At 40.1% G+C, this 27,303-nt stretch overlaps 1 protein-coding gene across 2 annotated transcripts in view; it reads right to left on the reverse strand.

The window, feature by feature from the left end:
• Positions 1–27,303, reverse strand: part of FTO (FTO alpha-ketoglutarate dependent dioxygenase) — a 373,021-nt gene that overhangs the window by 222,130 nt on the left and 123,588 nt on the right. For both annotated transcript variants that reach the window (XM_035025197.1, XM_035025199.1), the window contains exon 4: positions 17,677–17,820. In XM_035025197.1, the coding sequence (XP_034881088.1) occupies positions 17,677–17,820 (144 nt within the window). The remainder of the gene's footprint in view (positions 1–17,676; positions 17,821–27,303) is intronic.

The following is a 27,303-nucleotide window of genomic DNA, read 5'->3' on the forward strand; positions in this document are numbered from 1 at the left end:
ATGAAGGCAGCCTCCGTTGGTCATGGTCAGAATCCGGGGTTTAAGTCTAGATACAATGGGAAACCATTAGAAAATTTTAAGCAGGGAAAAAAATGTGATCCAAGTCTGAAGAGACCACTCTGGCAGCTTTCTGGAAAAGAGGGAGGACTGAGAAGGGCAGGCTTTGAAGCAGGAAGACCAGCAGGGAAGCTGCTGCCATAATCCATGCGGGCTGATGGTGACTTGGACCACGGGGACAGAGGGGAAGATGGTGAGCAGTCATCAGATTCAGAATGTTTTAGAGAAAAACAGTAAGACCTGCTAATAAACTAGATAAGTGAAGCAGGGGAGAGAGAGAAATTAAGAGCAATTTGGGGGGTTTTCACAGGAAAAATTGATTGAAGATGATTAAGTCACAAAACAATAGGTTGTTGTATAAACAGTATTAAAAAATGCAGTGAAAGGTGAGGATGGAGACAACAGTGACAAACATGGAGTTTTAAATTCAAAGAAAAGGACAAGGAAGGAATGGAGGATCAAAGCTGATCCAACCTCAGCAGATGGACTCAGAAGCACGGCTCCAAGTCTGATGAAGAGGCTAAAGGACAAGTCTCCCTCTCACAGTTTGTCCCCCTCTGAGGCCTCTGTTTAAGGACACACCTGAGGATTTCTGGTTAACCTGGACTATTTCGCCTAAAGGGAGCTTCAGCATCAAAAGAACAAAACAAAACAAAAAGCAGAGGTTGGAGAAGGTTCCCTCGGCCAGATTCCCATAAAGGTTGAAATCAATTTCTAAGAAATACATAAATGCCCTTCTCATCTACCCAAATAGAAGTCTTACTGCTCCTACGCTATTAATACTAGGATCCACGGACATCATAAAGAAAGAGAAAACATCTTTAAGAAAAAAAAAGATTTTATTAATTTGAGAGAAAGAGTGCACCAGCGGGGGGGAGGGAGGAGCAGGGGGAGAGGGAGAAGCAGGCTCCCCGATGAGCAGGGAGCCCGATGCGGGCCTCGATCCCAGGACCCCGAGATCATGACCTGAGCTGAAGGCAGACGCTTAACTGACTGAGCCACCCAGGCGCCCCAGAGAGAAAATATCTTAATGAACACTGGTTTTATTCCACTGAGGGGCAACTAGCCTGATGCAGCCGAGTGGCAAACGCAACACTGGAAGTTAAGACACTGAGGCCCGTACCTTTATTGAAATCCTTGGCAACCTCCTAATCAAACAGTTCTTGAAATTGCTCCCAATTGTCTCTAATCCTTTATGGCTTCTAGAAAGAACCTTGTAATTTTCACTCACGAGCTTCTAATTTATCTAAAACTCTAAGTCTGTTTAAGTGGCTCTGGCTTCATGGTATGTACCTCTTAAAAGATACGCTAAAGACATTTCCAGCTTTACAAAAGACGCCTCCTCATCACTTCTAGGAAGAAAACATGAAAGAATGTCTATCTGCCAGAGTTATTTCAGAATACAGCTAAAAACGGACTGATTCTATATTCAAGTGGAATCTGAGTTTGTAGAATTTATTCAACAAAACAAATAGAAAATAAGCTCTCACTCTTTGCTGGCTAAATGCTGCGTGCTCTGTCGGTGGGTGAAAAGAGCTCTGGACATCCACTGTAGCATGAAATCTCATCTCATATATAAAAGACCATAGATGCAAAGGCATAATTTCCGCTAGGGTGACCAATTCATGCCCACGAGTCTCCTGAAACCCCACTTACTGAGATCCCTTCCTGCACGGACCAACCGGGACAGTTGGTCACCCCAAATTTAACCCAGCCCCTTACTTCCTTGGTTTTGTTGTCCAGTGTGTTACCTGGGCTATTTCATCCCAAATTTCTTAAAGTAACCATCAGGAGCTTCGCTAAAGGCACACTTCTGAGCTAAATAGGCCCAATACTGAAATCCAATCTTCCTGGCTTCACGCAGTCACTGAAGCTTTTCATTCTTACTTACCTGTCCATTCTCATCGCTCAATCTTAATATTTATGACCTTATTTTTCCTAGACATGGGGACATCCATGACTGAGAACATATTCAGAATTTAATAGCCAACAAAAGTGGGGAGGGGAAGCTTCCCAGCAAGATGTTGGTACAGACTCAGGCCTCTCGACCTGCCCCATTCCCAGCTTCCCCAAGGACACGGTCAGGGGACTATTCAGTTAGGTCAAAACTTTTGTCAGCACTAAATATTAGAGAAAGGTGCTTAATATGCCAGAAATTGCAAGGGATGTTTCTGGATACGGTTAGGCGGGATGAGATTAAAGAAGGGGCAAAGCGGGCTGCCTCCTGAGTGTCTACGCTGACAGAGCAGCTTCCAGGTAAATACAGCAAGCCAATCCCGGGAGCAGAACTCTCCCTTGAACTCAAAAGAAGAATGGGAGGGTACGACCGGCTACAAGGCACCCACAGGGCAGACCTCTTGCCTCTGCGGGGTGGCCTTAAATGCAGGCAACCTGTGGTACTCAGAGACCCCAGGACATGTTGCTGGTATAAACTGCTACTTTGAGAAGAAGCCTGGCATTGCTGAGGTGAGAAACCGGAGCAAGCAGGTATACCGAGGATGGTCAAAAGCGGTCATGGTTTGCCCATATGGCAAGCATCTACACCACACAAGACACTCCAGTTCATGAAATCTCTTATCTGGCCATGGAAGGACAGATACGTTTCCATCCTTCCTCCTTTCGACTGAAGGATTTGGCCAGGAATGTATGCCAAGTTTTCAAAAGAAACAATCTCAACATCAATGTGCCTATAAACTAGTACTACTCCTCTTTCTATAAGGAGAAACAGAGAGGGACAAATCACCAGACTCATGTGAAAACACTGCAGTTCGAAGGAAAAGAACTACTTTGAAACTATCTCTGCTCAAAAGGTTTTACTCAAACTGAGAAGACAAATTTTTTATAAAATGCTCAGTATTTTAAGAAGACACTTGATTTAAGAAGGTACTGCATCTGAAAATGGAGCAAGTAGACATGAAGATGGAAGAGTCTGCGATCAGGAAAGATTGCTTCGAGTTGATTTTTTTAATAGTGTCACTTCAAAGAAAATGATGGAAGATAGAGTGGACAACAGAACACAGCCTACAAAAAACTCAAATTGTTGAAGTAGATGACGGAACTCAAAACATTCCCCTAGAACTTGGAGGGAAAATGAAAATTAGTCACAGAAGAGATAAATGACGGACAGATTCTGGAAACCAAAATATATATACAGGAAGAACCCTAGAAAGAAAACAGAAAAAGGACATATGAAAGAACCCAAAGAACTAACAGAAGAGTATTTCCCAAAGTTGTGAAAGGACTCTGTACTACAAAATGACGTTTGAAGTACATAAACATATTCTGTTCAAGTATTAAATACAAAATATGACAAATGTTCAAAGAAAAAACATAATTTACTGCAATAGAATAAAAATGAAGATGACCTCAGACATCTCTCTAACATCAAATATCAGAGCTCAAGGGGACAATATCTAGAGTTTTCAGGTAGGAAGCTTGTTATGCAAGAATCCTATAGCTATTTAAGGAGGTAGCAGCATGTGAAGGCATAGAAAGTCACTCTCAGATAATATAAAAACTCGGAACAAATAATAAATTATATGTTAAAAAAAAAAAGAAGAAGAAGAAGAAGAAGATAGCAGGAGGAGGAAGAATGAAGGGGGGAAATCGGAGGGGGAGATGAACCATGAGAGACGATGGACTCTGAAAAACAAACTGAGGGTTCTAGAGGGGAAGGGGGTGGGAGGACAGGTTAGCCTGGTGATGGGTATTAAAGGGGGCACGTTCTGCACGGAGCACTGGGAGTTATACGCAAATAATGAATCACGGAACACTACATTACATTAAACTAATGTTTAATGTATTAAACTAAAATTTAATGTAAAATAATGTTATGATAATGATAGATAACAGAAGAATCACCGTGTCAATTGAAATTACTGTAGTGTGGGCATGCAGAACAGAGTCTAGCAATTCTTTCATAAGGGTATTTGGCAGATGGACTCATAGATAAAACAGATCTATCATAATATTACATTAAACTAATGATGTAATGTATGGTGATTAACATAACATAATAATAAAAAATATATATATATAAACTCAGGAGAATATAAGCTACCACAATTCCCTTGCCATTAGCCTTCATGAAAAACTTATTAGAGCCTATGCTTTATTTAAATAATTAAAACCAAGGTATAAGAAGAAAACATAGCAGTAAGCTCCTTGACATAGGTCTTAGCAATGACTTTTTAAATATAACACCAAAAGCAAAAGCAATGACAGCAAAAGTAAACAAGTACGACTACATCAAACTAAAAAGCTCTGCACAGGGGTACCTGGGTGGCTCAGTCAGTTAAGCAACTGACTCTTGATTTTGGCTCAGGTCATGATCTCAGAGTCGGGAGACAGAGCCCACTTCAGGCTCCATGCTCAGCACAGTCTGCTTGAGACCCTCTCTCTCTCTCTCCCCCTCTGCCGCCACTGTCTCTTTCAAATACATACATTCATAAATAAATAGCACTGCACAGCAAAGGAAACCATCATCAAAATGAAAAGGCAACCTATGGAATGGGAGAAAATATTTGTGAATCATATATCTGATAAGAGGTTAATATCCAAAATACATTAAGAACTCGGGGCGCCTGGGTGGCTCAGTCGTTAAGCGTCTGCCTTCGGCTCAAGTCATGATCCCAGGGTCCTGGGTTCGAGCCCCACATTGGGCTCCCTGCTCAGCAGGAAGCCTGCTTCTCCCTCACCCACTCCCCCTGCTTGTGTTCCCTCTCTCGCTGTGTCTCTCTCTGTCAAATAAATAAATAAAATCCTAAAAAAAAAAAAAAAAGAACTCATACAACTCAGAGGCAAAAAACAAACAATCCAATTAAAAATAGGCAGAAGACTTGAATAGACATTTTTCTAAAGGTACATGAAAAGATGCTCAAAATCACTAATCATCAGGGAAATGCTAATTAAAACCACAATGAGATATCACCTCACACCCGTCAGAATGGCTATTACCAAAAAAACAAGAAATAACAATGTTGGCAAGGTTGTGGAAAAAAAACTTTTGCACTGTTCATAGCAATGTAAATTAGTACAGCCACTATGGAAAACAGTGTGGAGGTTCCTCAAAAAATTAAAAATAGATTCACTCTATGATCCAGCAATTCCACCTCTTGGTATTTACCCAAAGAAAATAAGAACACTTATTCAAAAAGACATACACATCTCCATATTCCCTGCAGCATTATTTAAAACAGCTAAGATATGGAAACAATCTAACTGTCCATTGATAGATGAATGGATAAAGAAATTATGGTATATAGATACAATGGAACACTATCTAGTCATAAAAAAGTATGAAATGTTGCCATTTACATCAACATGGATGGACCCTGAGGGCATTATGCTAAGTGAAATATGTCAGCAGAAAGATACAAATACCATATGATCTCATTTATATGTGGAATCTAAAACAAAAACAAAAAACAACAACAACAAAAAAATATGCTCAAAGATACAAAAGAACAGACTGGTGATTGCCTGAGATGGGGTATGAGGAGTGGGGGAAATGAGTTAAGGGGTTCAAGAGGTACAGTTTTCTGGTTATAAAATAAAGAAGTCATGGGGATGTAATGGAATGAAAAATTGCTAAGAAAGTAAATCTTAAAATTTCTTATCACCAAAATATACGTACTTCTTGTTACTGTTGACCCTGAAAATAAAACAGCCAGTTACTTTACCAACAAAATGGGTTTCCTCAAGAATGGCAGGGGAATTGCAATTTGGGACACATGAACTATGGCAAAACCACAGACAGTTTCAGAGAACAAAGAAGAGGAACACTACTTTATAGAGGAAGAGGAAGAGGTGGGAGGGGCTGCTTGAACAAAAGTCCACTGGAAGAAAGCGAGGGTTTAGGGTGGTGACGATTTCTCATTGGTGAGTTGTGGCAGTTTCTCATTGGTTGGGCTGTTGTGGGGCAAGGGGATAATCTTCCTCCCTGTTGCTGGGGCAATAAAGGAGCATCTTCCTACAGGCATCTGACTTGAGGATGAGTTAGTAGGGCATGAGAGCTCCCCTTTCTGCCCTCCCAACTCTATTATAAAAGAGGTGTCCTGTATTCGGGTTCACATTATATAAGGTGATGGATGTTAACTAGACTTACTGTGGAGATCATTTCACCTGAAACTAATATAATGTTATGTGTCAATTATACCTCAATTTAAAAAATAGATTTTTAAAAGAAAAAAAAAACCCACATTATAAAAATTACCAGTGAGCATAAAAGTAGTTAAATAATTTCAAATATGGTTATTTAATGCAAGTATAAAAAATCATCATCATTGGGGTATCTGGGTGGCTCAGTTGGTCAAGTGTCTGCCTTCGGCTCAGGTCAGGATCCCAGGGTGCTGGGATCGAGTCCTGCGTCGGGCTCCTTGCTCAGCAGGGAGCCTGCTTCTCCCTCTGCCTGCAGCTCCCCCTGCTTGTGCTCGCGTGTTCTCTCTCTCTCTCTCTGGCAAATAAATAAATAAACTATTTAAATAAACTCTTTAAATAAATAAATAAATAATAAAAATGTAATTTAAAACAGCAGCATGTTATTTTTACTCACTGAAGTGGCAAAATACTTTGAAATTGTAATGCCAAGTATTATCAAGGGTGAGGAAAAGGAGGCTGGTGGTAGTAACTGATAGCCACATTTCATACACTGTGGTGCGAATGTACATTGAAAACAGTCTTGTGACAGTCTGACAATATAATATTATAGTTTTAAAATAGCTATACCCTCCTCTCACCTAAGCATTCCACTTCTAGTAATTTTTCCTAAAGAAATGATTAAGCTGCGAAGATATATGTACAAAGATGTTCACCGCAGCAGTATGCATGATATCAAAACACTGGAAATCAAACCACCAAAGTACGGGAGTAACATTTAAGCCATTTTTAAAAAATCACATTTCAAGGAATATTTAACAAGGAAAAGTGCTCAAGATATGTGAGTATTGGGAAAAAAGGTATTAAATATTGTATCTAATATGATATTTTCTAAAAAGAAAAAATCCCCACATATTTCCAAGTATATAAAGAAACACTAGATGGAATTAAACCAAATAGTTGTGAAGAATATTATCCCTGCAAGGTAATAACATGATGTATTTGTATTTACACTTTCCTATTGTTTGTAAATTCTTTAAAGCGAACACGTACCGTATTTCATCAATTCCAAGGTACACATTTTTTCTTCATATTTAGTATCTCTGAAATTGGACTACATCTTCAGATCGATGGTATCTTTGACTGGATGGCATATATTACTACTTTTGTACGTAGCAATAAAAAATAAAACAGTAAGTATCATTATTTTGGAAAGATCCAAAGGATAATGTTCAATGAGGAGAGCCTCAGAAAAGAAGCATTCATTCCCCAAATGAAAACGATGGCACATAACCATCAGTGAAGGCGGTATGAGCTTTGGATGGTTCTGTAAACCTTCCCCCAAATACAGTATTCCATGGGAGTGAAAACTCTCCTACAAAAACAAGTACAGAAGTGAAGGTGGCCTCAGGACACACGACTCTCCCCATCTTGTTTCTAAATTAACTTTCATGGAATGCTTAAGTTTGTTGTTGGGTTGTAAAGAGAATAGATGATTTTTTTTTTTTTACGATTGTATTTATTTATTTGACAGAGAGAGACACAGGGAGAACACATGCAGGGGGAGTGGGGTAGGGAGAAGCAGGCTTTCCGCTGAGCAGGGAGTCCGATGTAGGGCTCAATCCCAGGACCCCGGGACCATGACCTGAGCCGAAGGCAGACACTTAATGACTGAGCCACCCAGGTGTCCCAAGAGAACAGATTCTTGAGGTTAATCATTCTTTTTTGTTTTCTAAATATGCAAAATGAACTTTAATCCCACTTTGGCAAGGGCTGCCTTTAATCTTCCAGATTGTAACTCTTCCTGGGAAACAGAAAGATGAGAAGGGTCAGAGGTTGCTTAAACGAGTAAACCTGAATGAGTCGTTTTCTTCGCTCTCCCCTTTTGAAGACGCAGGGCCATCACTTCTGCCCACTGCTTCCGTGTGGACCAATAAAGTGAATGAATGAAACAGAAGAAGCCACTTAAACCTCTTGGTTCTGGGGGCACCTGGGTGACTCAGTCATTAGACATCTGCCTTCAGCTCAGGTCATGATCCCAGGGTCCTGGGATCGAGCCCCGCATCGGGCTCCCTGCTCAGTGGGAAGCCTGCTTCTCCCTCTCCCACTCCCCCTGCTTGTGTTCCCTCTCTCGCTGTCTCTCTCTCTGTCAAATAAATAAATAAAATTAAAAAAAAAAAACAAAAACCTCTTGGTTCTGGTCCTCCATATACCTTTTGCCTTCCCTCTTGACTCACTCCTATCTCACATCTAATTTTCCACTGGTACTTGAGGATGATAGCTGTGGTTTCTGGCTAATGCGTGGGGAGGGAAACGGTGTTCTTTCCAAATACATGGTAAGTTCCTGTTATGTACAAGGCATTAAGTGCTGTGTGTAGTGCAAGAATATATAGAATACAGTAGTGGCTCTCAAAAAACCTAACTCTAGTTATGTCCAGAGGGGAAAAAAGAATTAATGCATCCACGCTCACTGGTTGGTGCCCCTGCCATTGTGGCTATTTGATTTTTTAATGTCGTCCTAAATAAATATACCTAGATGGAGAGAAAAAACCGACAAGGTGGAGGGAACAGTGTAAACAAAAGAAAAGGAAAAATGTTTGTCCCAGAGCCAACTTTAGGACAGAATTTTAGGACAAAGCCACTACAATGATTTGACTGGGGACTATAATTTAGGTCTCTTAAAAATTTTTTCAATGTTTATAGGGCCTAGAAGAATTATTCCACAGGAAGAATTTAAGGAATCTTCCATCATGGGGTATAATGCCTGGCCTTGAAATGTGCCAAGGGACCATGTCAGGAATGTGAAACTCATTCCTAGTCTCATCCTGAACTGAAACCTGCAAGAAGAATCAATTAAAAAAAGAAAAACAAAAACAACTTCCTTTATGGCCATTCTTCCTATCTTTGCAGAAGTGGCAAAGAACACGCACAGGATATGCAATCAAATTAAAAGTCTGAAAAACTTCTTTTCCACAGCTCATGCTTTTAGGAATTATGTTATATAAATTAAGAGCCAAAGAAGGCATATTAAGACTGCCAGCCAAAGGGAAAAATTCCACCCAACCAAACCAGATGCAGATTTATCCTGATACAGGGTGACTCTGACTAGATGAAATATGAGAGAATAAAAGGATCTCAAAATTCGTAGTAAATCACCCATCCTCAGCTTAAGAGAAACCAAAACACTTTTGTTACCTTTAGTAGTTTTTTTAATAAATGATCTGGAAGAGAATGAATGTACAGATTGATCTGGACACTGTATCAATTTGGGAAATTCTGTGATGTCACATGGTCATTTGGACTAGATATTAGGAAGCAAAGCATGCGTCGCTAAAGGAATGGACTATCAAGGAAAATTCTAAAATCTGTCTCTGGAAATCCCTAAATATTAAATGAATGGTCACCTGTGTGGGGGGAGGGACTTCATAAACTTTGCCAGCTAGGAGCTTTCAAGGACAGAATAAATACTTCCTTTTGCCTGTAAGTTTATTGCCATGATATAGGGGGACAGGGGAGTATACCAATCTTTGGTTTATTCATCCACTCATTAATTCAAAAATTATTATTAAGGCACCCATCATGTTCAAAGTACTGTGTTAGGTGCTATAGAGGTTACACATTTTTAGAAACCTAAAATAAAGTAGATAGAAGACCTTTCTTGAAAATTCCAAGAAAGGGAAAGACATGAGACCCAGATAAAAAACTGAATAGCCAAGGACCACAATGAGAAGAAATCTCAGTATGATAACTATAACCGGTGGGTTTGAAAAAGCACTAAGACAAAATATCATGTGGGGTGCCTGGGTGGCTCAGTCGTTAAGGGTCTGCCTTTGGCTCAGGTCATAATCCCAGGGTCCTGGGATCGAGCCCCGCATCGGGCTCCCTGCTCAGCGGGGAGCCTTCTTCTGCCTCTGCCTACTGCTCTCGCTCTCTCTCTCTGTCAAATAAATAAATAAAATCTTAAAAAAAAAAAAAGAAAAGAAAAGAAAAAACATCATGTGACACAGAGACAGCAGTATGGCATCATTTTTTCAATAAGAATAAAGAAAGGCAATTACGACTTCCAGGGGGAGAGGGAGAGCCAAACAAGAAAGTCTTGGTTCAAATACACAGCAAGCTAAAATGGAGCATGATTCTGGGCCTCTGATTTGGTATAAAATCTTGACCTGACATTTGTTTTTTTTTGTTTTTGTTTTTTGCAATAAAGGACGCATATGCAAGCACTGTTAGGTACTGGCTTTCAAATTTCAGATTCCATGTACAAAGAAAGCATGGCAGTCTTGTCAAAAGTATAGATTAGTGTGTAGACATTATAATCCTCAACGATGTAAAACTAATGATATGGCTGAAGGGAACTTTCATCCCCCGAAAAGTCAAGAAAGAGCCTCCCTATGTATCGGTTGTAAGGTAACCAATTACAACAAAACAAAACAAAACCAAAAAACTAAAAGTAAATGTTAACTAATAAAACTTAGCAAGAGTGAGGGGCGCCTGGGTGGCTCAGGTGGTTAAGCATCTCACTTCAGCTCAGGTCAGGATCTCAGGGTCCTGGGCTCCAGCCCTGCATCAGGCTCATCGCTCAGCACGGGGTCTGCTTGTCCCGCTGCCCCCATCCCCACTTCTGCTCACTCTCGCTCTCTTTTTCTCTCTCTCAAATAAATAAAATCTTAAAAAAAAAAGAAAAACTTTGCCAGCGTGAGAGAGTGTCGGAGACCCATCCACATTTTTCACTTCTCTTCACATTTTTCTTAATGGAGGAACAGATGGTGCTTCAAGCTGCTGGATGAAGAGGGAGCAGCATTAAGCACGTGTTTAAGAGTTAAGGAGGTAATCACTTAAAGAATAAGATGCAAATACACCAAAAAGTAGTTACTTCTGAGAAATGGAACCTGGGGAGAGGTGGCAACGAGTTCTTCACTTTCTGTTTTAGATCATCCTCAATGTTAGCATTTTTATTCCCTAGTCCACATGTTGTTTTTATAATAATGATAACAATATGAATGAGATGCTGACAGGGAAAGATCTCCAGAACATATCATGGGGGGGGGAGGGGAAAGCAAGTACTACAGTAACAGATATAATATACATAATAAGGTCCCATTTGTGTGCTGTTTTTTATAAAGTGGCAGCAATATATATGTAAATCATATTGGCATAACGATATTTATGTTAATATTTACAAAAGCACAAGAAAGTAAAAGAGAACTTCCAAATTTTATTCTATATAATTCCACAGTATTCGAATCCTTTACAGTGAGAATATATGTGTATTGGTGTATTACTTGTTCAGTTATTTTTTTCCACATTTTGAAAGAAGAAAGATCCCATGACTATGTAATTAGTAGAGTTGCACGATTTGACGTAAGAAAGAAGAGCTTTGGTCTCAGAAAAACCTGCATTCTAACGCAAGCTTCGCTAGGTCTATCACCCTGAACAAGTTACTTTACCTCGCGAAGCCTCCTTTTCCTTTCTGTAAAACAGCTTTATTGAGATATAATTCACATACCAAATAATTTACTCATTGAAAGCATATGATTCAATGTATTTTAGCATGTTCACAGGATTATGTGACCATCACCACAAATGAATTTTAGAGCATTTTCAGACCCCTAAAACCCCCCACACACCCATTAGCAGGCAATGCCCACCAATTTTCTTTTCTGGCAAAAAAAAAAAAAAAAACAGGGATCCAAGAGAGAGGACTAGCTACCTGATGGACTTATTATACGAAAGAAAGTAGATCAAAGCCTCCAGCACAGCGCCTGGCCCTCAGTAGATACTCATGCACCTCAAGTAAAGTTCAAGACATCAGTGATATAGAAATATGCACAGAGACGCTAAGAAAGTATAAGAGATAGGGAAATCCTTTTAAGTACCTGGGACTCCTCTCCTTGGAGCAAATTCCACAAAAGATGTCCTCTCCCCAATTCTACTGAATACAAAAGAATCAGGTATCAAGACAAAAGGCACAAGTTTGAAAATGTCAGCATTTGGGGGTATATTGTTAGAGTTAAAGTTTCAGGAGGACAGATACATCCTCAACCCTGCAAAAACATGACGAGCAAGAAGCAAATACTGTAGTTGCTGAGAAGGCAAAAAGAACATCACAAGTTCGTACCGGACGAGCAGTTGAAACCATGCTGTCATGTTTCTACTTTTCAAAGTGAAAATAAACATGACAAGTGCTCATTTGGCTGTTCGAGCACTTTCCACTGAAATGGCAATTCCTCAAGCTTTCCGACTGCCGCCTTAAGTTGTAATTTATTATTGTCTCTCTATTATTCCCTTGCCTTGGCAGAAAGCAGAACATAGCACCTACGTTTCAAGACCCATGAGAGGTAATAAAGTATAATTATTTAGAATTTATGATTAAGCCATAAATTATAGGTACTTTTTACTTCAGCTGGTCAGTCAGGAGTTGGGGGAGGAAGGGAATGGGGTCAGAGGAAGAAATAACAAAAGGCTTTTCCTTAGAATAAAACGTCTAAATCAGGGCAGGATTGAGGGACACCTGGAGGATTTACAAAGATACCACAGTCTCCAAGTTAAGTCCCAGAGGAGCCCCAGTCAAGAGGCTTTAAACTCCTAGAAGCCTCTGTTCTTCCTGCTCACAGGGCAACAGACTCCAACTGGAGTGCTCATGTTGACGCCAAAAATAGAAGCAGGGCATATCTTCAGGCTCTACCACATCAAATGTTCACAGTGCTCTGGGTCTTGCTGCTCTGAGCCATAGGTATTTCAGAGGTGGTGAACCTGATCCGTAAACACTACTGACCAGGCTCTACAGGTAAACTCAGCCCTCAACCCAGGTCAGAGTGTGGTTACCACAGAGCTCTGATTCAACTCTTCTCCCCTTCACAGAGCAGTTGGTGAAGAGATGGCCCTTCCTTGCGGTTCCTTTATGTGGTCATGGAAACACATGTATGGAACGGTGACGTGCCAAACTGGCAGAAAGCAGGATAAGGACACAACATACAGCGCTCTTCTGTCACCCACTCGCCTCGCTGGCTCTCCCGTAATGCCATGGCCCCGCTCCCAGTCTTCACGGTTGGCCCCCACGTGCAAATCAGAGCTTGCAAAGCACTTTCTTCTTTGGCCTCCCAGGAACCCTGGGAAGCGAGTATCAAGAAGTACTCGGGAGAAAGATAAAGAGCACATAGCCAAGAGAGACAATGCCGTGAGTCTGGAGCGCGGTCACCTGACAGGAAATGGCCTTTCATCATTCTGCCCCAAACTGCTGGTGAAGGAAAGCAAAACCAAAAAAAGCAGCAGCATGCATTTCAATTTACGTTGCTTTTTTTTTTTTGGCCATGGAAATTTTACTTGGCAGCTGAAGCTTTGAGATAGCTATTTGAAAATGAGATTTAATTTGGATTGAAGGAAATGAAAATAAAGAAGCCAGAGAGAACAGAGAAATGAACAGTGACAAGGAAAAAGTAATAAACGAAGGCGGGGGGAGGCAGATAAAAAGGAGGTTTGCCCAAATGTCTGCCTAACACTCACCTTTGTCCTGACACAACCCATCTCCACACCTGGCTCCTGGTTAATGAACGTAATTTGGTTGACGTCCCTTGAACTGTATAATCTGTTCCACAAAAAACAAACCCACAGTTTGTCTCTAAGCCACTTTTTAAGTCCCTAACTCCCTGGTTACATTCAGTCTATGGAAAACATCTGGGGCAAAGTAAATCATCCTACTCTGAGAAAGACCAGCATGTATTTCCCCCCCCCACGTGTATTTTGAAGTCCTGGTTGGAAAATTATTGAAAATTGTAAATCTGTTTGCAAATCTGGTCATGTCTAACTCTGAGATTAGGGCAAAGATTCCAATTTAAAAGTAAAACCGTGACAACCCCGGTTAAGCGTGTCCTTAGGCACTGCCAGGAGGGCCTTGACTTACTTCCATGGGCAGCGGATTTATTACAGGCACCCGACACGTTCCCCATCAAACCCCTAGAGTATTTACTTGAGACAGCAGGGTTCAGCCTGCACTTCCTCTGTAGACCAATATATTATTATAAATGGAGCTAAACTGTTTCCTTTTCATAAGTGCTATGAAGTTCAGATTTCAGGTATCAGCACACAGCCGAGGTCCCTCCACAGGGCTCCTTGTAGGATTTGGATTCTAAAAAGTAAAGAGAAAAAAGGCAGCAACAGACTACGGTTGCTTTTATTTTTGCCTGATTTTATTTAAGAGGAGATGGAGGAAAGCTCCTTTTAGAAATTGACTGTGACATCTTAATAAAGCAAAGAATAATTTTCTTTAATAATAATAAATAATAAAGAAAATACATTCTAAACGAATATATTCTAAAAGCACACTTTGGGTACACTGTGCCGTGCCTGGCCCAGATCAGTAAGGTACCAGCTATTTCCCCTGGATCTGAACACAGGAGCTGGGAAATCAGGAACGGGTATTAGGTCTTGGGTATCAGCTCCTATAAAATAATAATGCTCTCTTTGGTTTATCACCTACAGTAGCTAAAGGGACAAATGTATATTTCAAAATGTATATTCATTATAACATATAGTATTTTTGTTATTCATCTATTTCTGAGGCAAGAGAAACATAACTTTAAAAAGAAAGGGAAAAGAAAGAAACACACATAACACTCTTGTCATCTTCTTCTCTTTCCTTCCAGAAAAATTTAGTCCTAAAGCTTTTAGGTGAAGCAGGCATCATGGTGAGGGAGAGAGAGGAGGGCCCCAGGAGCCCAGTGTGGGGGTCAGCACCCACATAGGAGGAAGGGGGTGGTTTGACGTGGGTGTCAGAGCCCAGATGGGACAAAAGAACAAGTTCCAATCCACACAGCCTACTAGCTGTGTAACCATGGCGACGTCATTACATCAATTGAACCTGAACTGATTCTTGCGCAATTTAACGATCATCTACTTTTTAGTGTTATGGAGATGATTAAAAGAATGCTTGACTTGCTGTTAGTCCCCAGTAAATGTGGTTATTCACATACTACTATTATTCCAGATATACATATGTATAGAAAAAAGACTGAAAAAGAATATACCAAGACAGGTCTGAACCTGATTTTTATATTCTTCTTTCATTTCATACCTTCCAGTGTTTCTTTTCTCTACAATGAACATGTATTTTACTTTCATAATCAGAAAAGAACACACAAGATGTTCTTAAATAAATGGATGGCAGATGAACTTCTAAAATATATATTTATTATTTCTATATGCAGAAAATTAATATAGCAATTTAGAATGGCACCAAATGACTCTCACTTCTTTTAAAGATACAAACTGCTAATAGAAACTCCTGAACAAAGTAACCAAAGGCAAGTGGTTTATTGGCTGAAACTAAAACCCATTTATACTCAAGGTAAATATCCATATCTGGGTGATACATTAAAAAATGAGTAATAGGGGGCGCCTGGGTGGCTCAGTCGTTAAGCGTCTGCCCTCGGCTCAGGTCATGATTCCAGGGTCCTGGGATCGAGCCCCGCATTGGGCTCCCTGCTCCACGGGGAGCCTGCTTCTCCCTCTCCCCCTCCCCCTGCTTGTGTTCCTTCTCTTGCTGGGTCTCTCTCTGTCAAATAAATAAATAAATTTATAAATAAATAAATAAATAAAATAAAATAAAAAATGAGTAATAATCTGTGACCTACAAATGATGCTCGTTGATGGGGCAGAGACTTCAAAATAAAAACTAAGTTCACGAGGCAAGGAGAGGGTCTCAGGAAGAGATGACCTTCAACCTAAAAATGTTCCCACATAGAGATTTCAGTGTAATGGAATCAAGTCTAAATGGTCCCTTTTAGAGCAGGAAAAGCTCTAAAAGCATATGAAACCTGCAAACCATCCTAATCCCCTGTACCAACCCAGTCACCTTAGGCAAATTAGTTAAGAAAAGAACAATCTCCATACCATCTCCCTCACAAGCTTGTTTGCAGAGTGAATGGGGCTGCTTATGTGAAACTGAATCATAAACTATAGAGCAACATGCAAATGGAAAGCAAGAGATGCAGGGCTTGCTTAGATCAGCGTTCAGCAAAGGTGGTAATCAGCCCATGAGAAGAACTGAAGAGGTAAAGGGGCACAGTGCTAAGCACCACTGAATCACACACCATGGGAAAGTAATTCCCTACATAATGATCCTCCCGTCTTGCTGCTGACAAGGAGAAAGGCTCTGATTGGTACCATCATACAGTTAACACCTCTCTAACAGCGACAAGTATCTCTTTTAACAAAGACAGAACAGGACTCCGGATCTTCAGCCAACAAAAGTAGCAGGTCCTTAATACTGTTTTACTTTCTCTCTATATTTATAAACCTCTCCCAATTATAAACCAAGTGATACTGGTCTTCCGCTTCAGAGAGTGTTACAAAACCTCCTTCTAAGGTAAATCCACTTCAGTGAAAGAAAGTGAATTTATTTAGAGAAAAATATTACATAAGTAACAGTACAGGTAGCACAGGGATATGGCGAGAACCTTGAAGCTAACATGTAAATGACTGAAATTTGGAAAATGCTTAATGAGTTAGTGACCTAAACAGCTAATCCAAACTCTGATTTTCTAGAAGGCAAGGACCAAGTTTTATCCATCCATCCAGAACCTTATGCAACATGGAGAACATAGCAGGCCCTCTACATACACTCAATTAATTGAGAAATAATTCTTCTCATAAATATCCACTTTGAGCCTTGGGGCTCCCCAGTTCTAAGGCCAATACGAGTAGACCCCCCCGCCCCCGGCAGGAGTAAGAAAGGATACCATCTCTATGCTGTGCGTTGGAAACAAATAGAAAGTCCAAACCCCAAACAAAACAGAGCAAAGAGCCAAAAACAAAAGCTGCACAAATGCCACAGCTTCGTGGGTTAGCCTAAGCACAGCTGAAATCCTGCTCCCAAAGACCTCGTGGACAAGTGGAAAGGAAGGCCCTGCTGTCCGGTCAGCCACTCCTGAGAAGAAACTAAATTCAAACCTGAAAAAACTTTCACTAAGAATTTATATAGACAGGGAAATCATTTTACTACCTCACACTAATAAGCTCATTTGGATGATTGAGTAATTCTGATGAAAAGTCCTGGAAACGTTTTAGCACATTTGGGGAACTCCATAAACAATCAGAACGGGGGAGAAAAAAAAAAAGCAACTTTTACAAATGAACAATACCTAGAAAAATGAGGGAATAAAAACAAAAATACTAGTTCCATGCAGAAGATTCACTATCGCTATAAAATATCTGAAAAGCTTGTTTCAAAAGACACATTCTAAGGGCACCTGGGTGGCTCAGTCGGTGAAGCATCCGACTCTTGCTTTCGGCTCAGGTCATGATCTTATGGGTCGTGAGATCAGAGCCCCACGCTGGGCTTCCCGCTTGGCAGGGAGTCAGCTTGGAGAGTCTCTCCCTCTGCCCCTCCCCCACTCGCTCACACACACTCTCTCTAAAATAAATAAATAAATCTTAAAAAAAAAAAAGACATATTCCAAATTTGTAGCCAGTAATCTAAAACTTAGACACTAGAGTATCGATATAGCTTTGACCCTCCTTAATTACCAAGCATGAAGTAGCAGTCTCCTTGGTGAAGGGGTATTGCCAAGCCAGGAGTCTCTATGTCCCACGAGATCTTAAAACCGACATGCCAAGTATCAGGGTCTCTGCCTTCGAGCTGAGGGTCATCCTCACTTTCCTCTTCTGGGCCTGTCAAAAAGAGAAGAATGGAATCAGAAAGGAAATGTCTCATCTCAGGTTCTGGGTTTTATAATCATTAGCTCAGGAATAATTAAGTTTTAACAAAAAATGGATAGGAAGTGAACTATATCCTTTTACATCATATTTTTTTAAAAAAACACATTCTTTCAATATTTTTAACGTGTCTTTTATTCTTTAATCAAAAAAATCTTTAAGTGATGAGGAAATAACCACAGATACCAAGAACACTAAAAGATGATTTATTCAAGTCCACACAAATAAATTAGATAATCTGGATTAAATGGATAGTTTTTTTAGGAAGATATTAACTACCAAAATCATCCCCAGAAGGGGAGAAAAGCTAATGAAACCATAAAAAGATAAAGATAAAGAACCATCTCTTAGGAAAACATAAGTGTCAAGAGTTTCAAAGAAGAATTCTACCAAACAATTAAGGAGTGGGTTATTTCCACATACTTTAAATTTTTTAAGAGCATAGAAAAATAAAAGTTTCCAAATTCTTTTCATGAAGACAGAATATGTATCAAAATCCAAAAAGAAAACACACACACACAAATCTCACATCTGAGAATCAATGCAAAATTCTTAAATATAGGGAAACAGAACCCAAATCCAACAGCATATTAAAAGAATAACATTCCATGACCAAGTAGAACTTATCACAGGAATACAAGGATAGTTCAATATGCAAAGACTTACACTTAAAATTCATCATATTCTTAGATGAAAACAAAGAGTCACCAGAGATACACAAAATATTCAGTAAAACACATCCTTCCATAATCAAAACATCAATAAAATAATAAGTGGCCAGGTTCCTTAACACAATAAAATACAGATCTCTCTCAACCACAAAGCCAGTATCATATTTTAATAGGGAAACATTAGAAATCTTCCCAAAGTTAAGAATTAGGAAATAATGTCATTTATCACCACAATGACTCATCACTACTCTGGAAGGAATAACCAACACAAGTGTGCTCTCTGGAGTTGCATAGTAAATGAGCCATAATCAGACAAAAGAAAAGGTTTTTTTTAAATATATATAAGAAAAAGTGCTTTTTTGCAAATAATATTATTATTTATCTGCCAATCAACCAGGAAAAATATATCCCAAGCAATAGTCAAATTAAGAAAATGTTAGCTACATATCCTATGACCCAGCAATCGCACTACTGGGTATTTACCCCAAAGATACAAATGTAGTGATACAAAGGGGCACGTGCACCCCAATGTTTATAGTAGCAATGTCCACAATAGCCAAACCATGGAAAGAGCCTAGATGTCCATCAACAGAAGAATGGATAAAGAAGATGTGGTATATATATACAATGGAATATTATGCAGCCATCAAAAAGATGAAATCTTGCCATTTGCAACAACGTAGATGGAACTAGACGGTATTACGCTAAGTGAAATAAGTCAATCAGAGAAAGACAAGTATCATATGATCTCACTGATATGAGGAATTTGAGAAACAAGACAGAGGATCATAGGGGAAGGGAGGGAAAAATGAAACCAGAGGGAGAGACAAACCCTAAGAGACCCTTAATCTCAGGAAACAAACTGAGGGTTGCTGGAGTGGAGGGGGTTGGGAGGGATGGGGTGGCTGGGTGATAGACACTGGGGAGGGTATGTACTATGGTGAGCACTGTGAATTGTGTAAGACTGATGAATCACAGACCTGTACCCCTGAAAAAAAATTTTTTAAATGCATATTAAAAAAAAAGAAAATGCTAGCTTACAAATGTGTGCATATTAAAACATCCAGCAAGATTCTTAAACATGTATTGTCTATAAGAAAAAAACTTAAAAATATTATTGAAGGACACAAAAGAAAATTTAAACAAATGTAAAGACATATTATGTTGTTGGGATGTAAAATTGAACACCATGGGAATGTCAGTTCTCCCTAAATTTATCTATAAATTTGACACAAACCCAATAAAAACACCAACAGGATGGATTTTTAGTTACGTGGGGTTGGTAACTAGACAAGTTGATTCTACAAATCACATGGAAAGATAAACAAGCAAGCATAGCCAGGGAAATACTTTTTAATATATAAAGAGCTACTACTGCACATCAATAAGATAAAGATCAATACTCAAACAGAAAAATGGGCAAAAGATATGAAGACAGAACACATAAAAGGAAATAAGTACGTAAACATTTAAAAGATGTTCAAACTTATTCATATAAGAGAAATTCATATTAAAGCCACAACAGATATTTTTAAGTTATCAGATCAGAGAAGATCAAACACTTTGATAAATATAGTATCAGTAAGAGTGTAGCAAAATAGCATACTCACACTCTCTGTAAAGGACAATCTGATGATACTTATCAAAATTATAAATGCATAAACACTTTGAACTTAAAGGAATCCCACAGTTCCACTTTTAGGAATGTATCCTCAAATTCCTACTTGCAGAGGTTGCAAAATGACTTTTGAGGAAAGATGTTTATTGTACCACTGTTTATAAGAGCAAAAGATCAGAAATAACCTAAATAGGGGCGCCTGGGTGGCTCAGTCATTTAAGCATCTGACTCTTGATTTCGGCTCAGGTCATGACCTCAGGGTCATGGGATCAAGCCCCAAGTCAGCCAGGCTCTACACTGAGCATGGAGCCTGTTCGGGATTCTCTCTCTCCCTCTCCCTCTGCCCCTCTACCCCCACTCACGGGCACGCATGCTTGCCCACGCTCTCTCTCTCTCAAGAGAGAAAGAAAGAGAGGGAGGGAGAGAGGGGGGAGGGGGAAAGAGGGAGGTAGGGAGGTAGGAAAGAAGGGAGGTGGGGAGGGAGGGAGGGAGGGAGGGAAGGAGGAAGGAAGGAACCTAAATATCCATCAATAAGTTTCTGGTTAAATAAATTATGAAATGTGCAGGCAATAAAATACTATGTAACCTCTAAAAGTAATATGACTATACACTGATACAAAACTATCTGATACATTTTGAAGAGAAAGAAACTGACAGGCTATAATCTGTATAAAAAAATACAAACATATACACACAGGTGTGTATATATATACAGGTAATATTCTAGAAGGATATTCTATTCTAGAAGGATATTCTATTCTAGAAGGATACTCAAGACTGACTTTTCTGGGAGGAGAACAACGTGTCTGGGGTACAGGAAGGGAGAGACACGTAAATGAAGTGAAAGGCATACAATGTGATCTGCCTACATGAACAGTCCTGCAGGGATTGCCCTATATAAAAATTTATAATATAGGTTCATTTACAAAATATTTATTAAGCACTTACTATATATGAGGCACCAACCTGGACACTTGGGCTCTATCAATGAATGAATCAAAGAGCTTTGCCCCAGTGGAGCTTTCTTTCTAGTGAAGTTATAAATGTTCATCACTGATTACTAGAAAAAGGACAGTTTAAATTCCATTAGAAGCTAGATTCCGGTCTTTAAGGGGAGGGTCCATTTTTCTGTTTCATCCAGATTTAGAGCTCTACTAACTGGCACATAGAAGGCATTCAATTGTACTTAACTGCTTACTTAAAAACAAAATGCTCTGTTCACAGCTATTCACAGTCCTTTCTGGGCTAGATGGCAGGAAAAAAGAAAATGTTAATTGAAGGGGGGGGGAACCCTGCAAATTAAATCAAATAACATAATAAAGCATTACACTGCTCATTTAGTGTATGTAGGTCTTAACAGTAAAGAAGTTTAGAGAAGGGACAGGTTTAGTGAAGGTTAGAATGGGTAGAGCAGAATTCTTGGAGAAGATCAAACTTGAAAGACAAGTAGGGTCTAGATTCCCAAAGGGAAGAGTAAGAAGTGATAAAGGAAGACAAACAGTTGCGAAGCTCCCTGTGATCACAATGGGCAATGAAGCATGTTTCACCTAGGCCATATCATGTTCATGGCACACACACAATCCAAAAATATGTGCGTCCTGGATGGCACATCTCCATATATGGAATTCCTAAATTCTGAACATGTTAACGCTACAATAACTGGGCATAAGGGCCAAAGGCAGTAAAAGAAGGGGGAAAAAGGAGGAAACCCCCTTTATAACTATTCATATTACTTTGCACAGGTATGGTGGGAAAAAAGCCAGACCAGAAATCCAAGTTCAGGGAAGGAATGCTACTAAATGACCTTTAAGGAATTCCTTAAGTTTGAATCTAAAATCTGATATTGCCACGGTGCGCCTGGGTGGCTCAGTCGGTTAAGCGTCCAACATTTGGTTTCGGCTCAGGTCATGATCTCAGGATCGTGGGATTGAGCCCTGCCTCGGGCTCCACACTCAGCAGGGAGTCTGCCTGAGTTTCTCTCTCCCTCTCCCTCTGCCCCAACTACCCCCACCCCCACCTTTTCTCTCTCTAAAATAATACATAAGGGGCGCCTGGGTGGCTCAGTCATTAAGCGTCTGCCTTCGGCTCAGGTCATGATCCCAGGGTCCTGGGATCGAGCCCCGCATCGGGCTCCCTGCTCGGCGGGAAGCCAGCTTCTCCCTCTCCCACTCCCCCTGCTTGTGTTCCCTCTCTCGCTGTGTCTCTCTCTGTCAAATAAATAAATAAAACCTTTAAAAAAAATAAATAAATAAAATAAAATAAAATAATACATAAACCTTTAAAATCTGATCTTCCCATTTGAACAGAATCTTACCCTTTTTCTTCCTATTTGTTATTTCTGATACATGCTTTCGCAAGCATTCTTTAGTTAGGAGCAACTTTTAGCAAGTATTCTTTAAGAATAAAGTCCTACAGTAAAAAGTCTAAAGTCATTTTTCTACATTAATCCCAAAAATATTTAAAGGACAACCCTCTAGAACAGGAATGACAAATACCTTACATATCAGAGGACACAACTCATTCATTGGTCATGGCTTTTGTGAGCCCTGGCACAGAATTATCCTGAATTTTTCTCCAAGCTAGCAGGAAAGAGTGATATCATCAATTACTAATATCTGTCATTGGCACTAGAAGGGGGAGTTAGCAGCGGCAAAACTAGATATTTGCTATCCACGTCTGATGACATTCTCTAGGCATGTCTTATAATACAGTTACGCCTGAAAATTCTGGAATTTGCAAAACTAGATCTTAACGACCAGAAAAGGGCCCACAAAAGGAGTAAATTTGACCTGCACTACATTTTCTTAACTAAGTTAGCTGCCAACTGAGATAAGTGCTTTGCATAAAAACACAAATGTCCAGCTATTCTTGAATTACAAGAGCTGGTATCCCCGAGCCAGGGCCGAGCTAAGAAACAGCTGCCCCTTTTAGACAAGGCATGTGCTCTCTGCTAGTGGCTGTCCCCGTCAGCCATTTCCCTCACTGGCAGTACCTGCCTGGCCCCTACAGGCATTTACATCTTTGAACTTTGTTGGAACCCCTAGGCAAACCAGGCCTATCACCTACTTATACAAAGTAACTGGAAGATGGTCACGCCCACTCATTTCCCCAGGGTCGGAGGCTGAGTAGCTAAGACACAGACCATAGGGCCCACAAAGCCAAAAACATCCATCGTCTGGCCAGCCCCTTACTCAGAAAACGCTGGCCAAGTCCTGCTCTAGGGTCCTGATATTTGTGATTTGACAGAGATGTCTACTGCACGTGTTAGCAAGGAAGCCAGGCTGAATAAAATAATGATGTCAGGCGATTAATACTAGCATACAACATAATAAAGTAAATTAATGCTAAATTATTTGATAAGCAGATCAATTTAGCAAAAGAATACTGCTAGGCAAAATCGTATGTTTATATTTGTGATACCCTAGGGCTTTTGGCCGCTTCCTTCTGGAGCACCCTAATGACAATGGAGGTAGCAAGAGGGAAAGGAATAGAAATACCTTAAGAAGGTTTTTCATATGTCTCTCTCTGGTGAAATCAACTCTTACTGAACTTTAAAAAGAAATGGTTTCTAAATTACAATGACAACGATGCTGTTGTGGTTTCCAGCCAGTGAGTATGGCTATTCTGCTAAGCAACGATCTTCACAGGCTAATGCGCTGCTTGACAACTTTCCCCTCTATCTGCTATTCCCCCACCCCCTCGTCCCAATAGGGCACAAATAAAGCCTGGAACGACAAACAGAGACAGTAATTGCAATCAGTGTTTCCTGATGTCTCCCATAAATCTAGCACCTTTGAAATGTGCTCATTAAAATAAGGTTTTCTTGAGGGTTTGTTTCCCCCTTGGGCTGTGTACAGAGGAGGGAGGGAAGCTGTTCATCTGATCAATTTTTTATTGCATAAGTACAGTGCTGCTCACTGTCTCAATAAAAGCAACTTCCAGTTATCTAGAGCAACTGCACCTGATTACTCTTGCTTCGTGTTATTCTGGAAACAAGCAGAGGCAAGAAGTTCCTACTTGCCTTTCAACCTCAGTAACACTGAAAGGACTGTGCATGTCTCAAGTGTGTTTGATGCATTCCCAGCTCCCACTAACCAAAGTGTTCAAGAAGTATAAAATGTAACAAAATACAAAAGAATGCTAAACTTAAATGTCAAGTTTACAATACCAACTCCCTGCCCAAATTAACCAATTTGTCTTTTTTATGCTAACTAGTTTTTGAAGAACAATTAATTCCCATCTAGTAAAAGATAAGTGCCATCAAATATTTGGTTTGTATTTTTCCAAGCTGTATGCAACCACTGTCACATAGGAAACAAAGACAGAAACCTGAGCATGAAGGATGAGAGGACAGTTCCAATCAAATAAAATACATCGCTGGAAATTTTGTACATTTAATAACATATACCATTAATACTGTATGTCAATAATTTCCCTGATGTGTAAATATATGTTCATCATCACCACACATTAATAGCCCGATTTCCTATTCCCTTGGCCAAGTGCTAAGATTTCTAAGACTCTGGCCTCGGCAATTATATTCTCTGTTTCCTTAACCCCATACCCAGAAGGGCTTCAGTAGCAGGTCCCTTCCTAACCATGTCCCAGATCTTGAGGCAGGAGAAACCCAGAAGTTGCAGCTAGTCAGCTGGTGTACGAAACCTCATGATGCTTTCTCTCTCCTGTGCTAATCTGTGATATTCCAGTGTCTGGGATGGAGAATCTGTTTTGAAAAAAGGGAGAAGAGTCAGAAGGTAAGGGTGTGAGGCTGGGAAGATACCTTCTGGGGAGGGAAATGGCAAGACAGGTGTACAAGAACGTAATTAATTCTTTAAAATTGCAAGTGTATCACGCGAGTGACACACAATTACAAGAGAAGAGGTTGGAGGGGTGGGGATCGAGGGGCAGAGGCCAGGACACTCTGTGAACCACGGTAAGGAATTTAGACTGAGGGCAATGATAGACATGAAAGACTTTTTCATAGGTCAGATCCGTTTTTCAGAGTGATCCCTCTGGAAGGTAGACACTTCTGCGTGCAGACCTCGTGTAATTTTCTGGACAGGTTTCCAAAGTGATGGCAAATGGCATAAGCCCAAGAACATTTGGGAAACGCTCCTGAAGGGCATGTCCCTAAGGAAAGAAGCGTTCACCAAGGAGAAGCTGCCTGGGAGACTTCTGCAATTTAGCAACGCTTTCCTTGATTGGGCAAAGAACAAACAGTCCAGCTTGCTGCTGACTTAGAGCAAACTCCCTCCCAGCCACTGAGGAATGAATGGTCTGAAGAAATGAATTCAGAGACGTTTGGGGGCGGGGGGGGGTTGCCTAATCAGTCCCAGCTCATAGTCTTTAAGGAGCTGGAAGCTGCTCTCAGATGCCTCGAAACAAGCAATTCAGGACAAACATAGTCCCTTGACATAGATAGATTATAAAATTAATCATAAATTTTCTGGGATTTTAGGAAAATGTTGCAAACTCTTTCCCGAAAAGTCTAAAGCCTTTCAACATGATGTCTGGCTCTGTCAGCTTTCAGATTAAGCATTTGAAAAAAAAAAAAAATTAAGATATAAATATTCACATACATAGGAGAACCTTATTATATCATGTTTCATGGACTTGGCGGGGGGGAAGCAAAAGTGAGAAAAGGAGAGAAAAATTGTTCTGGGGGCTCTTAGCTAAAGCTTCAAAACCATTACATTATCTGAGGTAAAATATGAAATGGGAAAAGGAAGCAGAGATACTTCTCAAACAATACATTCTCCAAGCTAGACCTTCTAACAATAGAGCTTGTAACTCCTTGGGCAGCCTCAGGAAAGGACAGAGTGGTAGAGATTTACAAGAAACCTTCACGTTGTAAATAACATAGAAGATCAGAACCAAGCTGGATTAACCAAAAGAGGATAATTATTTGTTCATCTAGCTTCAAGCAAAGCTTTACCCAGAGTTCAAAGCACCTGTCCAACACCCAGTTTTTGTCCTTCTCAAAGCTCATAGAAAAGCTATGTGGCCACAACAGCTGGGGGAAGGCATTTGGGGGCCATGAGAAATTTGCTAGCCCCAAGGGAGGAAGGCAATAGCTTAAGAAGAGCAGAAGGATGAAGGGAAAGAAACTGGAAATTGACCCCGCTATTAATTGTTGAAACAGGTCCACTGGAAGCCAGTGAGACCTCTGGGCTTCCTATTAAGTGAGATAATTCTTGATCTTTTTAAATTAAGCCTGGTTAGGCCAGGTATCTGCTATTTGCAATCAAAAGAATCCCAATTCTAAACAGATACTGTAGTTGCAGAAATCAGAGTTATCGTACAGTTGCCAGAATGTAGATGAACAGCATAAACCACTCACAACTAAAAATACTAACTTTAGGCAAAAAATACTTACTCTTCTACCATTATATGCACATACAAGGACACAAACCATACCTTCAAGGAGCTTACAATTCTAATTCATAATTTAAATATGCACAGAACTAAGGTACAGCCTCAGAAAGCAGGACAGTGGTTACTGCTGGGGGAAAAATACACTGGAAAGGAGCATATCTGGGGTGCTAACATAAATGATGTCATTCAGTAATAAGGAATTAAATTGCCCAATTAATGTCCTAGACAATAAAGCTTGTTCCACTCCAGTCTGTCCTCATCTCCTACTCATCACATGAATACATCGTTAAAAAGTCAGCCATTCTTGGGGAAAATATTTGCAAATCACGTATCTGTTAAGAGATTAATATCCACAACATATAAAGAACTCCTAAAGTTCAACAACTAAATAAACAACAAAACTAAAAAATGGGCAAAAAACTTGAAGAGACAAGGGCGCCTGGGTGGCACAGTCGGTTAAGAGTCTGACTCGGTTTCAGCTCAGGTTGTGATCTCAGGATTGTGGAAGAGAGCCCCATTGGGCTCTGCGCTCAGCACAGAGTCTGTGTGGGGCCCTCTCTCTCCCTCCACCCCTCGTCCCCTTACAATAAATAACTAAATAAATCTTAAAAAAAAAAAAACTTGAAGAAACATTTCTCCGAAGAAGATACATGAATGGCCAATTAGCACATGAAACATCATTAATCATTAGGGATCACCAAAGGGGCAGGTAGAAACTTCTGGGGATAATGGATATATGTTCGCTATCTTGATTATTGTCATGGTTTCACAGGT

This window comes from Mirounga leonina, unplaced genomic scaffold, assembly GCF_011800145.1.
Source record: "Mirounga leonina isolate KUSES-001 unplaced genomic scaffold, KU_Mleo_1.0 Mir_180, whole genome shotgun sequence".
NCBI lineage: Eukaryota > Metazoa > Chordata > Mammalia > Carnivora > Phocidae > Mirounga > Mirounga leonina.